This window comes from Amblyomma maculatum, chromosome 1 (assembly GCF_055883805.1).
Source record: "Amblyomma maculatum isolate TAMU_Amacu chromosome 1, ASM5588380v1, whole genome shotgun sequence".
NCBI classification, from domain to species: domain Eukaryota; kingdom Metazoa; phylum Arthropoda; class Arachnida; order Ixodida; family Ixodidae; genus Amblyomma; species Amblyomma maculatum.
The window spans coordinates 263,884,951-263,897,089 of NC_139344.1; the positions used below are offsets into that span (position 1 = coordinate 263,884,951).

General features: G+C 45.3%; 1 protein-coding gene and 1 pseudogene across 1 annotated transcript in view; both read left to right on the top strand.

Moving 5' to 3' along the window:
• The window catches only part of Nop56 (Nop56 ribonucleoprotein), a 62,256-nt gene that overhangs the window by 31,251 nt on the left and 18,866 nt on the right, over positions 1 to 12,139 (top strand). Inside the window, exons 8-9 of the mRNA XM_084591094.1 lie at positions 5,710 to 5,858; positions 9,443 to 9,564. Coding sequence (XP_084447220.1) covers positions 5,710 to 5,858; positions 9,443 to 9,564 — 271 coding nt within the window. The remainder of the gene's footprint in view (positions 1 to 5,709; positions 5,859 to 9,442; positions 9,565 to 12,139) is intronic.
• LOC146206431 (uncharacterized) lies at positions 6,997 to 8,484 on the top strand (annotated as a pseudogene).

A 12,139-nucleotide genomic window follows, 5' to 3' on the forward strand; every position in this document is an offset into this window, starting at 1 on the left:
CTCAGTGATTCAATGGACAGTCGTATAGTATAGTGTGCGCACTTGTGTGTCCAGCACAACCAAGCACCATGAGATTCAATGAAAGAGGGCACACACATCTTCAGGTGGCCAGTGCTGGCTTGCTTTGCACTCACATACTTTAGCAGAGATTTTCACTCAATGAATGGAAGTAGAGCAGCTTGCACTCGCTCTGGTGCCTGTGAGAGGCGTGGTCTTGTGATTGTGGAATGAAATAGCCATTAGTGCCAAGGTAACAGACCGAATTATTGGTGGGAATAACAGAGGTGGATGAGCCAAAAAAAAGGAGAGGCCTGGCATTTTTGCGAGCGGCTGTCCATTATCGGGGTGTCTAGCAACCGGGGTGTCTAGCAACCGGGAAAATGGCACAATATATTCTGCAGTGCATTTTCATTTTAAGCTGGCGCATAGCAAGTATGTTATTCGTGCTTTTTTTGTATGTGTATGTTAGACCTCGCCTTGGCGAGGTGCGATGTATTACTTTGACGCCAGCGCATGGCTGAGCTGCCACGATAGAAGAACTAATATGCACGGGAGTTGGGTACTCAATAAAATATGCGGAAGCGCTGCGCGAGAGTAGTATGTGACAAAAAGCAGGAATAATCGCGCTGGCAGTGGTCGGTGCGAAAGCGATCGGTGAGCTGAGCTACAGCTGAGGAGGTGCGATGTATTACTTTGACGCCAGCGCATGGCTGAGCTGCCACGATAGAAGAACTAATATGCACGGGAGTTGGGTACTCAATAAAATATGCGGAAGCGCTGCGCGAGAGTAGTATGTGACAAAAAGCAAGAATAATCGCGCTGGCAGTGGTCGGTGCGAAAGCGATCGGTGACCTGAGCTACAGCTGAGGACCGTTGTGACACTCCGGCGATTGACCCCTCACGTTTTCGCGATCCCGCCGCAGGCTCCGCGCTTCCTGTGCGCAATAAAAGTGCTTAACACTTTCATGCGTTAACACTATAGCGAGCTCTGTACCAGCATCACATTCTGTGCTAACGGCGAGGTGAAACTCTCGTTGGATCGCGGACTTTCCCGATCGAATGGACTTCCGTCATAGAGTAGTACGCGGCGGCAGCATCAACTCGGGTGTACCATGATCCGGGATGCAATTTGCGCTGTAATTTGAACTCGCGACGTTGTCATCGGGCAGCGTGCTTAATGTTCCCAGCACATCTAACAAGTCTGCCACCAGCTGCAACTCGGGTCTTGACGGCACACTTGTGGCCAGCGCCTTCTAGTATTTGTTTCACGCCCGTTTCTTACAGCTTCCAAAGGCGCGTTGCGTGCACGGTTACAATCTACTGTTTTCCGGCACATTGATTGCAAGGAAAAACTCTGCACAAATCTGTGCACCGAGAAACACGAGCTGTAACGGAGACGCGCATGAAGCAGCAGCGAACGCAGCACAGCAAGAAAAGAAAATGACGCGCCGATCACACCAGCCGATAGGAGACGCGGAACGGCGTGCTTGCGCATTGAGAGCTAATCAGACCATAAACGGCCTTCGGAAAACCGGCGCGCAGCCAGTCCGCCTCAGCGGAGCTAAAAAAACAAAACTTTTCTTTTTGGGCGGCATTTCTTGGCTGCCGTGACGTTTTGAAAGCCGATTTTATCGCGTTTCTTGAAACATTTTGAAAATGTTTCTCTCGAAATCAATTTTTGTCCATTTTCGATCATTCTAAGACTCGCGTCTCTCCTTAATTAACTCTATTTCGCTGCTGCAAGCCTTCAACTAATTTTATTTTCCAGCTGATTGCTCATTTATCAACAATCTGGAAGTTTGCAACTTAGGTGCAGTTTCCTGGCTGCGGGCGCCGGGTGCCGCCACTATTATACATATAGGCACTGCCAGTCTAGCACACTTTCCCTCAAGACCGGCCGTAACCTAAAGTGCGACACATCGAGGCACCCTATGTGCACCCAAATTTTGGCCAGTCAAAACTGCCCTTTTTTGATACATGGGGCCTGTAGGAAATTTCATAGCTGTTAGTATCAAAGAGCTCTGCTAAGGCATCAGTGCACTTATAATATTCAGTAACCTTGCGACGTTTTTACCTGCCATTAACACTCATAACAGCCTTTCACTATTGTAAACTGCAGAATATGATGAATAAATAGCATTTGTTGGGAATTTGTCTATGCTCATTATCATCAGTAGCTAAATTTTTATAGCCTCTTGACTTGTCAGGGAATTTTGCCTGAAATAATCGGGGAAAACCTGGAAAAGTCGGGGATTTTGAAAATAGTGGTTTGCTAGACACCCTGATCATAGCTTAGGTATGTGTAGCTCTTTGCTGTTGTGCCATGGATATATTGCCCACGTTGCTGGTCAGCAGTGTTAACTGCAGACTGGACTGGACCAGTGTAGGGAGAACAGAGAATATATTGTGCAAGGTTTTATTGACATCGTTCCCATTCATATTGAAGTTATTTTCTGCCTAAAGGAGGCATTCATGCACGAAATGCACTACGTGCATAAGCTTGAGCATGGTTTCCAGTCTAAAAAAAAAATTCCGAGAATACTGCAGAATGCGTAAGCCTGAGCATTGCTATGTTGTCAGCGGGATTCTGCGAGTGACAGATACTGCACCTTTCGTTTCCTATAAACCAATTATAGAATGCCGGTGAACTTTGATGCGAACGGAACGTCTGTTGTGTTCGACAAGGGGCGCACGATGTACCGTGTGCAGCAGCAACGCTCAGGATCTTGGATTTCTGCACTGCAGACTCTGCAGTGCTTTCAGAAATTTTCAGACTGCATTTGGTTTATTACTTCTCTTTACGCACTTTCTAATCATTCCCACTCATTCGTGCACGCAAATCATGCCCTTTACCGCTCGTTCGCGTTCAAAAATTTCAAATTTCCCGTCACCAAAAAGTTGAGTACCATGTGACCCTATTGGAATGTTGCCATTACCCCTCCTGGCTTTTTTGTCATCTGATTGACCTAATTAGCTCTAATTACCTAATCAACCCACATGCACCAAGTTATTTCCCCAGCGAGATTTTTTACTCTATCTAATGCAACCATTTCTTTTGCTTATAACTCGTTTTCGTTCGAACATAATTGTGATGACAATCAGGTGATACGAAATTGCTGACATACCTACATTTAATGCTTATGCATTAATAAATGTCTGTTGAATCATTACATTTGTAAATCTAGCTCACATGACACAGCTCACGCATTATGCATAAGTGCCCTTTTTTTTTATGCTTGGCACGAAGTGGATCTTCGTGCACCAAGGGTGTGCACACATATTCCTTGTGGCCCGCTGCACCCACAGTGAGCAGTGCGCTGCCGACGTGCAGCAAGCAGCATATCGCTGCAGGAACCAGGCTGCGAACGTGGATGCACCTTATTCACACTTCTGGGTTTTAGAGAAACTCATCCGTTAGCGTGTTTTATATGTCTAATGCAACTGCAGTCGATCCCGGATATATAAAAAATATTTTCTTATATCAAACTCTCAAAATATCCCCTTGAAAACCTCATTCAAAAATGGAGAGCGGTGTTCGTGTTTATGGAACTCCCATTCGGTGAAATATTCAACATAAACTGTGTGCCGTGCCTCCATAAGGGCTGCTTCTCCTAATGGTGCTTCTCCTAATGGCTGGTTTTTGTGCGTGGAGTCGGGTCTTGGGGTGGGGGCTGTGCAGCCTTGGCTGCCTGCTGGTAGCGTTAATGCTGAAAAACCGCTAGACGAGGTGAACTTTAAATTAAAATAGGTTGCCCTTATAGGTGCTGTTTCTTTTTCCTAACCTTCATGCCAGCTTATATCAATGGAAGTTATCAGCCTCGCATTAACAGAATATTGCTCCAAACAGCTGCCAAAAGGTTTTACTGAACTTGAACATGGGAACAATGGCAGCACAGCGGTGGCAGAGGTGCAACACATCTTGCACTAGGCTTAATACAAATAGAACTTTTGAAAGCTATTTGAGCATAGAGCATAATAAATATTCGTTTTGCAAGTAAATTGAATATGAGCCGCGAGCAATAGCAGGGCATTAATTGCAAAAAATGCACATTGCATGTGACAGAGCACCTTCTTCCATCATTTTCTTCGGTCAAGTGGGAATTTTATATCTCTGAAATAGAAAACTGCCATGCCATTATCAAAGGGGGTTGCCCTAAGAAACGGGCCCGAATACACATTTAGAATGCTCCAGAATTCATTTTGTTGCTCTAAACCTGATTCAAAATGCCATTATTATTGCTCCCTGAGCTGCTTCAGAATAGTGCAGCCTGCTTCCACTCCTGTTTTTGATAATTTTCCTCATTTCCGTCTGCCTGATGTTTCCATCCTTCCATTGCACCAAAAACTTCTCGTCACATGCTGTTTATTTATTCAAATACTCTAAAGGCCCTGTGGGGAGGGTATTATGTGGGGGGGGTATGTGGTGATGCCTCCTCACGTCTGACCCAGCCACACAGGAGGAGTCACTGCACTGCTATTTCATCACAGTGTGAAGGGAGGCGTTTAGAGCAGTTCTGTTTCTGTACTGCTGACAGTGCACACATAGTGAGCACATTATAAAATATCCGTTCCATCTGCCGTTGAACTGGTTCTCGCGGTACTGCACTTCACCATCCATTTCAGCAATGCAACATACCACCCTGTGCACGATGCCGTTTGCTTAAAAAAAAAATTCAGACATCGTGCCAGTCCAGTCCACGTAAAGTTCGGGAAAACTGTGCGCTTCCTCGGGTCAGTGCCGAAATGGTGCATGAAAGTAGACGACTGTTTGCGCGTTGTGCTGAGCGAACGGTGAAGATATTTGAGTTATTGCACTTGTCAGCAAGAACAGTGCCCAAGTTCATCAAGGAAACTGCTATGCATGCTTCACACCACGTCTAGGAAGTAAACGTGCATGCGGTATGATGCATGCTTATTGAGCAGAGTTCAGTAAAAGAGCACATGCATTTTGTGCCAGATGCTGCAAGGTGCAGATGCGTCGAGGCTGGCTCATGACAACAATTTTGTGTTGCGCTATTTGAAAACTTGTGACACTGCTTTGGGATGTTAGCTCCGGTTGATGTGAACAGCACGCACTGGACCGAAACTTGCTGGCGATACCCCAAGGCTAGTAGACAGCTAGGCCTGCACTCTGCCATTTATATTGGAAGTAGCCAGTGTGAATGCTGCACTTGGTTTGGTTTATGAGGTTTAACATCCGAAGGCTATGAGAGACGCCACAGCGGAGGGCTTCGGAAATTTCAACCACCTGGGGTTCTTTAACATGCACTGACATCACACAGCACACGGACACCTTGCTTTTCGCCTCTATCGATAAGCTGCAGCCGGGATTCTGGATGTTAAATGCAGCCGGGGCTGCACTTAACTGCCAGAACTGGCACTGTTTGTTTTCGGCAACACTGGCGCAGTGAGTGCAGTCAAATCGAACAGATGTAAAACTGCGAGAGCTTGTTCGCATTGTTCATGTCTTGTCTCAAAACCAGACGGCCACAGCTCATCTTTTCGCCATTTTCTGTAATGTGAACGCTGGAAGGAGAAAGCGTTCGAAAATTCAACATTCTGGTTATTCTGTTATTTTTTTCCCACTTCAAGTTGAAGTCAATAAGGTTTCACTCTCCTTTATTGGAATTGTTCAGAATTGAAGAGGTAGTTTCACAAAATATTGATTTTAGAGTATGAAAGTTGTTAATAAGGTTTATATGCTTGCAGGGCTCTCAAAACGCGGGGCAACACACCCAAGTATGGCCTCATATTCCACTCGACGTACATTGGCCGCGCTGGGACCAAGAACAAAGGACGCATCTCACGCTACCTGGCCAACAAGTGTTCCCTGGCTTCCCGGATTGACTGCTTCAGTGGTATGTGGGCCTTAAAGTTTTTGTTTTAGCTGGTTCTCTTAATCATATTGCCCGTCATATTTTGGGACAGTGTATAGGGTTGATGTTGAGGCAAAGAAGTCTTCAGTAATAGCACAGAACAGCAAATTTGTTGAGCAGGTAATGGCAGGGAATTGAGGAACTCGTTCTGAAATGCATGCAGTGATATGATTGCTGCACCAAAAGACAAAGCCTGATACGTGTCTTTAGATTATGACTATGAGTACCCAGCGCTAAACGTGTGTATGATTCCGTATTTAAGGGGAAATGCGGGTGAAAAAACCGAGATTTTTTTCGAAAAAGTCTATTTTGTGTTTTCTTGCGTTTTGTATTCCTCAAAGCCTCTTCTTTTATGTATAAAAAAAGCCGAGGATCAACAGGAAGTTAGCAAAAATTCCATTAAAGCACTCGCGGTGGCTCGTGAAAGTGCAGATTTGACCGCATTTCGGGCACGCGGCATTTTGCACAACGGCGTCGCCCGCTTTTGAATTTTCGCGGGGGAGTAGGCTCAACCTCCTTCTCCCAGAAGCCACATCGGCAGCGGCGCATTCCTGATCAAAATAATAAATAAAAAAAGGTTAATTCCCGCCGATGTCGACCGCTGCGACTGGCCCTTTAAATCACGTGGTATGATTGGAGCGCCGCCATTGGCCACGAGCATTCCACCGCGCTGGCGGACACAGGCGCGCTTTCTTCGTTCTCCTGTCACGCGAGGTGTGCACCGACGCTACTGTCTGGGATTTTATTCTTTCTACGCCATGGTACAAGTGAGAAACGTGATTTTCGCTCACGCAAGTTCCTGACGAGGCATCAGTACAAAGGAAGATGCCCCAAGCGCAAGCGGAGAGCTCCGGGGATGGGAGGTGAGTCTGCCGCGAGGCCTAACTGCGGCAACGGGGCCGCACCCGATTTAGATGCCGCAAGCTTTATCCGGATGACTTTGTCAGTGCATCTGAGAGGAAGATAAAAATGTTTGATGACGATAACAAGTGCGCAGACGAGCATGGAAGCACAGTTGTGTGCGAGATCGGCATGATAAACGACCTCGTCAGCGGCGCGGCGTGCCCGGCCTGCGGACGATGCGATCTCTCGGTCAGAGAATCGGCCGGGAAAAGAAAAGGACTGGCATCATTTTTGGAGCTGTACTGCAGAAATGACGCGTGTGCAACAACCGTCGTTTCTTCGGCATATACTTTAAGCCGTGCATCTCGATCGTGCAGCAGTGATTACACGTGCGCCTGCGGCAGTGCAAGGGATACCTTGGCCGGGAACGTAAAGTCGGTGGTCCCAGCACGCGCGATCGGCATTGGACATGAACAGCTTTTGTGGTTTTGCGTGATTATGGGCATTGCAAAGCTAGTGCATCATAAGGCTTTTAATGCTATCAGCAAAAAAGTGCACGCTGCCGTGACAAAAGCTGCCGCTGAAAACCTCAAACAAGCCAGGCAGCTGACTGCAGGTGAGGCAGGATGCACGAATGTCGCAGTCATGTTCGACGGAACGTGGCAGAAGAGAGGCCACAAAAGCCACAATGGTGTGGGTACAGCCATCTCACTTCTGACAGGGCTGTGCTTAGACTATGAAGTCCTCTCCAACTACTGCCTTAGCTGTAGTAGGCACAAGGCACTGGAGGATAACGACGAAGAAATTTGGAAGGCCTTTCACACACCTGTGTGTGAGAAAAACACAACCTGCTCGGCACACGCAATGGAGACTGAGGCTGCCCTAAGAATCTGGAAGAGGACAGACCTGTATGACACACCTCTCCAGTTCACAACTTTCCTGTCTGATGGGGACAGCAAAGCCTATGCTGCCGTAACGGAGCTGGGTATCTATGACAGCATTCCTGTGTAAAAGGAAGACTGCACAAACCATGTTGCTAAGAGACTGGGCACTGCACTGCGGAAGATGAAGTTTCCAAGAGGAGAGAAGCTGAAAGATGGTACAAAAGATGGTACAATCCACAAGCTGCAAGGCTATTTCCAAGTGGCAATCACCAGCAACAGAGGGAATGTAAGGGATATGTATTGTGCTGTCTGGGCATCATACTTTCATTCCTGCTCAAGGGATGGTGCCAGCAGCCACAAATTTTGCCCAGACGGAGAGATGTCTTGGTGCAAGCATAAGCGGGCAACAGCTTTGGATCAGCCAGCACCAGTGCACACTCCCATCCTGAGCGTTCCCCAAAGCAAGGTTCTGCTGCCAGTCTACAAAAGATAGACTTGACAGACGAGAAGCTGCTCCAGTGCTGTGTTAAAGGACAAACACAAAACGCAGCAGAATCGCTGAATAGTAAGATAAGGCTGCTGTGCCCCAAGACAAAGTTTGCAACACGAACTGTAGTTGAGACAGTGAGAGCAATCGCCGTCCTTTGGTTCAACAAAGGGCACACAGGTTTCGAGGAGGTACTACAGGAGCTTGGCATCCTCCCATCAAAATAGCTGCTTTCTCTAAGCAAGGAGGCTGACAGGAGGCGTATCCCAAGTATGTCCTCAAAGGCAACTGCGGAGGCTAGTGCCCATCGCTGCAGTGCAACGAAGAAGGCCCGTATGAAGGAGTCTGCTCGCAGGGATTGTGAGGGGCAACCTATGGGGCTGGTGCCTTCTAACTTTGTATATATGTTTGAGGCTTTCTACCTGACATTCTGTGTAAATTTCATCAGTATATACTGACTAGTGTTTTAGTAAACATGTTTTTTAACTTTCAAATTCGTTTTTCTCTGTTCCTCATTTTGTCCCATTTTTGGAGTTTGTGCACTAATATGTGACCACTTTACATTGTCCAGTCACAATGAAACTTGGCATGCTTATGCTTTTTTAGAATGTGCTGAATTCAAAGAAACAACTTTCAGACCTTTTATCAAACTTATTCAATGAGATAATTTTAAGTTTATTTGTTGGGAGTGGTAAAAGTAATACTTCACATTTAAATTTTTTCTAGAAAAAGCAGTACTGGGACACTATATTTTTATGCTTTATTGAATTCTACTATTCATTTGGAGCAATATGAGCTATTTTTCGGTGTTCTGTTGGGCTCCCTGTTGTTACATAAGTGTGCACAAACATGCATTGTTTTTACAGTTGTGTGGTATGTAAACAAAGAACCAAATGAGCTAAACTCTTTAAATGATGAAAGTTTCATTCAGCTGTGACAAAAATTAAAGAAAATGTTTTTCCGAGTAGCATCTCCCCTTAAGAGCAAAATTCTCAGATGCTGCGTGTAATCCTACATTTATGCTGGACATCATTAGCTGAAATTATTTTAATTTGGTATCAGGTTTCATTGTCTTTAGAGGCTAGTCCAAAAAACCATTCGACAAGTGCATTGTAAAATATCTCGAGTTTCAGTCCCTTTGAATCTGAATTTGGAAATGCCTCTTATGTTGGTGACTAAGCATGTAATATAGGTGAAAAAAATGTCTCTAGGTGATCAAAATTGCTTCATACTAGTGTTTTAGGACATGGAACAGCACATCAATGCTGCTTTTGTTAAAAATTTATTTGTTACATGTATATAATTTTCAGTGGTTTCATTTTTCTTTTTTTTTTCTATTCCTTTTTTCTCAGACTTGCCAACAAATATCTTTGGCTTGAAGCTCAAGGAACAAGTAGAAGACAGGCTCAAGTTCTACGAGACTGGAGACATACCGAGAAAGAATGTTGACGTGATGACTGATGCTCTGGCTGAGGTGAGTTCATGAGACTAGGCATTAATGTTTGCTGGAGGAGCAGTCAGAAGCTGCATTTTTGCTAATGACCACAGTAATCATTCCTTGCCAAAAATGTAGTGTTCGAGATATTTTATTCTATTCGTAATCAGTAGTAGGGCACATGAAGGGTTATTCTACATCTGTTAGTCAGGAAAGTGATTTTCTTTGGTGCAGAATTGTAAATGCCTCTGCAGCTCTTTTCGCAGTGCGAAACAGTAGCATGCCTTTTTGCAAATGGCTCCGTCACGTTTCACTTCACTTCACTGCACATAGTTGCTAGACCTGGTTATAACGAAATTGTAAAAAGTGTATAATTTTTCATTACATTCGGGTTTTCATTATGCAGTCAAACCTACGGGGGGGGACAGAGCACTTGAAACGTTTTTCTTTATTTTTCAAATTCATTTCAAATATGTAACCACTTTTCTGATGATATGAATTGGTTCAAAATATTGCACACTTTAACTCCTTTGTTTTTAGAAAAAATAGAGAAAAACCACTAATCTGAAAACAATAATGCGTGGCTAGATAGTATACAGTACAAGGAACACAGCATAGACACTATTTTTGATTAAGGCGTTATTAGTCATTTTACAACTTTGTGAAGTTCGATGTAGGGAAAAGTAATTGATGAGCCATCTAAATTAAGTGCACAAAATTAGAAATCTGTTTGCAACATTGTGTAGTTTAATTGCTTAGCAACATGCTGCAATAAATGTATTTATCTGCATTAGATACGAAGATATTCTTTTGTAAACTAGCAAAGCATCAAAAATTTGTGTTTTGAGAAAATGACATACAGAGCTGGGATTTATTCGGCACATTTTCGCCTTGTAATGTGGAATGAATGACCCGGGGGATGAATAAATTACTAGGTATGTAGGAGGTGGGCTGTTGTATGTATGCTTTGTAGGGTTTCCCACGACTTTTGCCTTTCAAGAGCCCTGTTAAGGGGGGACGCGACCTTTGAAAACCGAAAAATCGTGAAACAGTCGATTTTTTGGAAGATTATATATTCCGGTAGTATGTCTTATAAACTACCATTTCTGTAATTATCAATGCCCAGCTCGCCGTAGAAATACTCGAAATTAATTATTTAACAAGCGGCGGCGGCCGCGGAGCAGCGAGCAAGCGCCGAAAATTCCCAAACTTCGCGCGCGCGCCATTCCTCTCCCGCCGAACTGAGCGCCGCCATCTTGGTCTTGTTTTGTTTGTGAATTCTTGCGCTTTCTTCTGCCACCCTCGACGGCGGCGCGGTCGAGGCGTGGCTTGCTACCGATTGAGAGCCTTGTGGCGGCTTTCAAGTTTCCCGCGCTCGAATTCAAGGCTGCGATTGGGCAAAGCGCGCGCTCCGCGAGAACGCGGGGGATCGGGCGACTACTATTGGCTGCTGTGGCCGCTGACGCGTCGGTCTCCAGCTCCCCGCTTCGTCTGCTACGGCTCTTTGCTTGTTGTCGTTGTTGGCTGTCTTTGTACTTCATACTATAGTGAAAGTATTCTAGTTCACTATACTTCGTACGTTCTGTTCGCCTTTCGCCATTTTTGCGATCGCCTGATTTACGATCTCTCGTCGTGCCCTCTGAACGGTTTCGTGCAACGTGTTAAACGTTGCGTGGTTGCTCACGATGCCTCGAGGTGCGACACGCATTCAGTGCAGACTTGGCTAGCTTTCTTTCTTTCTTTTTCTTTTTTTTTTCCCCCCTTCCGTTTCGGCGCTTATGCCACGGGAGATAACCCAGGAAGTCGCTTGTCGCGTTTGGGCCGCTCCTCGTTCCTCCGGCGAGATGCCGCGATCGATAAAGATAAACCGGGAAACCACTTGCTGCGTCTGCGCCGCCCATCATGCTAGGGTGAAATGCCGCGGGGGAATCGGGAATGCCGATTGTCGCGGCTTGCAGAGCACAGGATCGACGGATCTCAGCATGTGGAAAGTGGTCCGCGGCTCCAAGGCGTTCGCTGTAGCCGATCGGCTAGTCGCGCAGATGTTCGCTGTAGCCGAGATCGACGGAGCGCCATAGCCCTAACGTATATTTTGATGGTCGCACCGGACTTGTTCGTGATAATTGAGAGTGTTCGTCTTAAGTGGGGCCGTTATAAGTGGGCTCGACTGTACCTGAATAAATTTTTGAGGGCAAGGCAAGCCCATGTATTCAAAATATTATGTCTGGAATTTGTCATAATTAATTTGGTTAATCAACATAGGTATAATTGATAAAAAAAATCCAATTCTATGCTATTTTTCAGCAAGAAAATTTAGAAAAAGGGCTTTGTCTTGCCCTGAGGAACCTATCTAGGAATCAGCATGAAAAATTGCACAATGCCAGTGCCTTTCACAATTTCTCCAGGCTTGATATAAAGGACCTATTCGAACCAGTTTGATATGCTTCTGTAACTTGAGAACTAGCGTGCACAATTCTATGAAACTTGGTGGTTTTTCATTTGTTAATGTCATGAGCCTGTCTTGAAAATTTCATCATGATAACTTGAGAAACAAAAAAGTTATTGTCCTCTCAACCTTTGAGAGCCGTTTTCTCAGAATCAATTTTTTGCACGG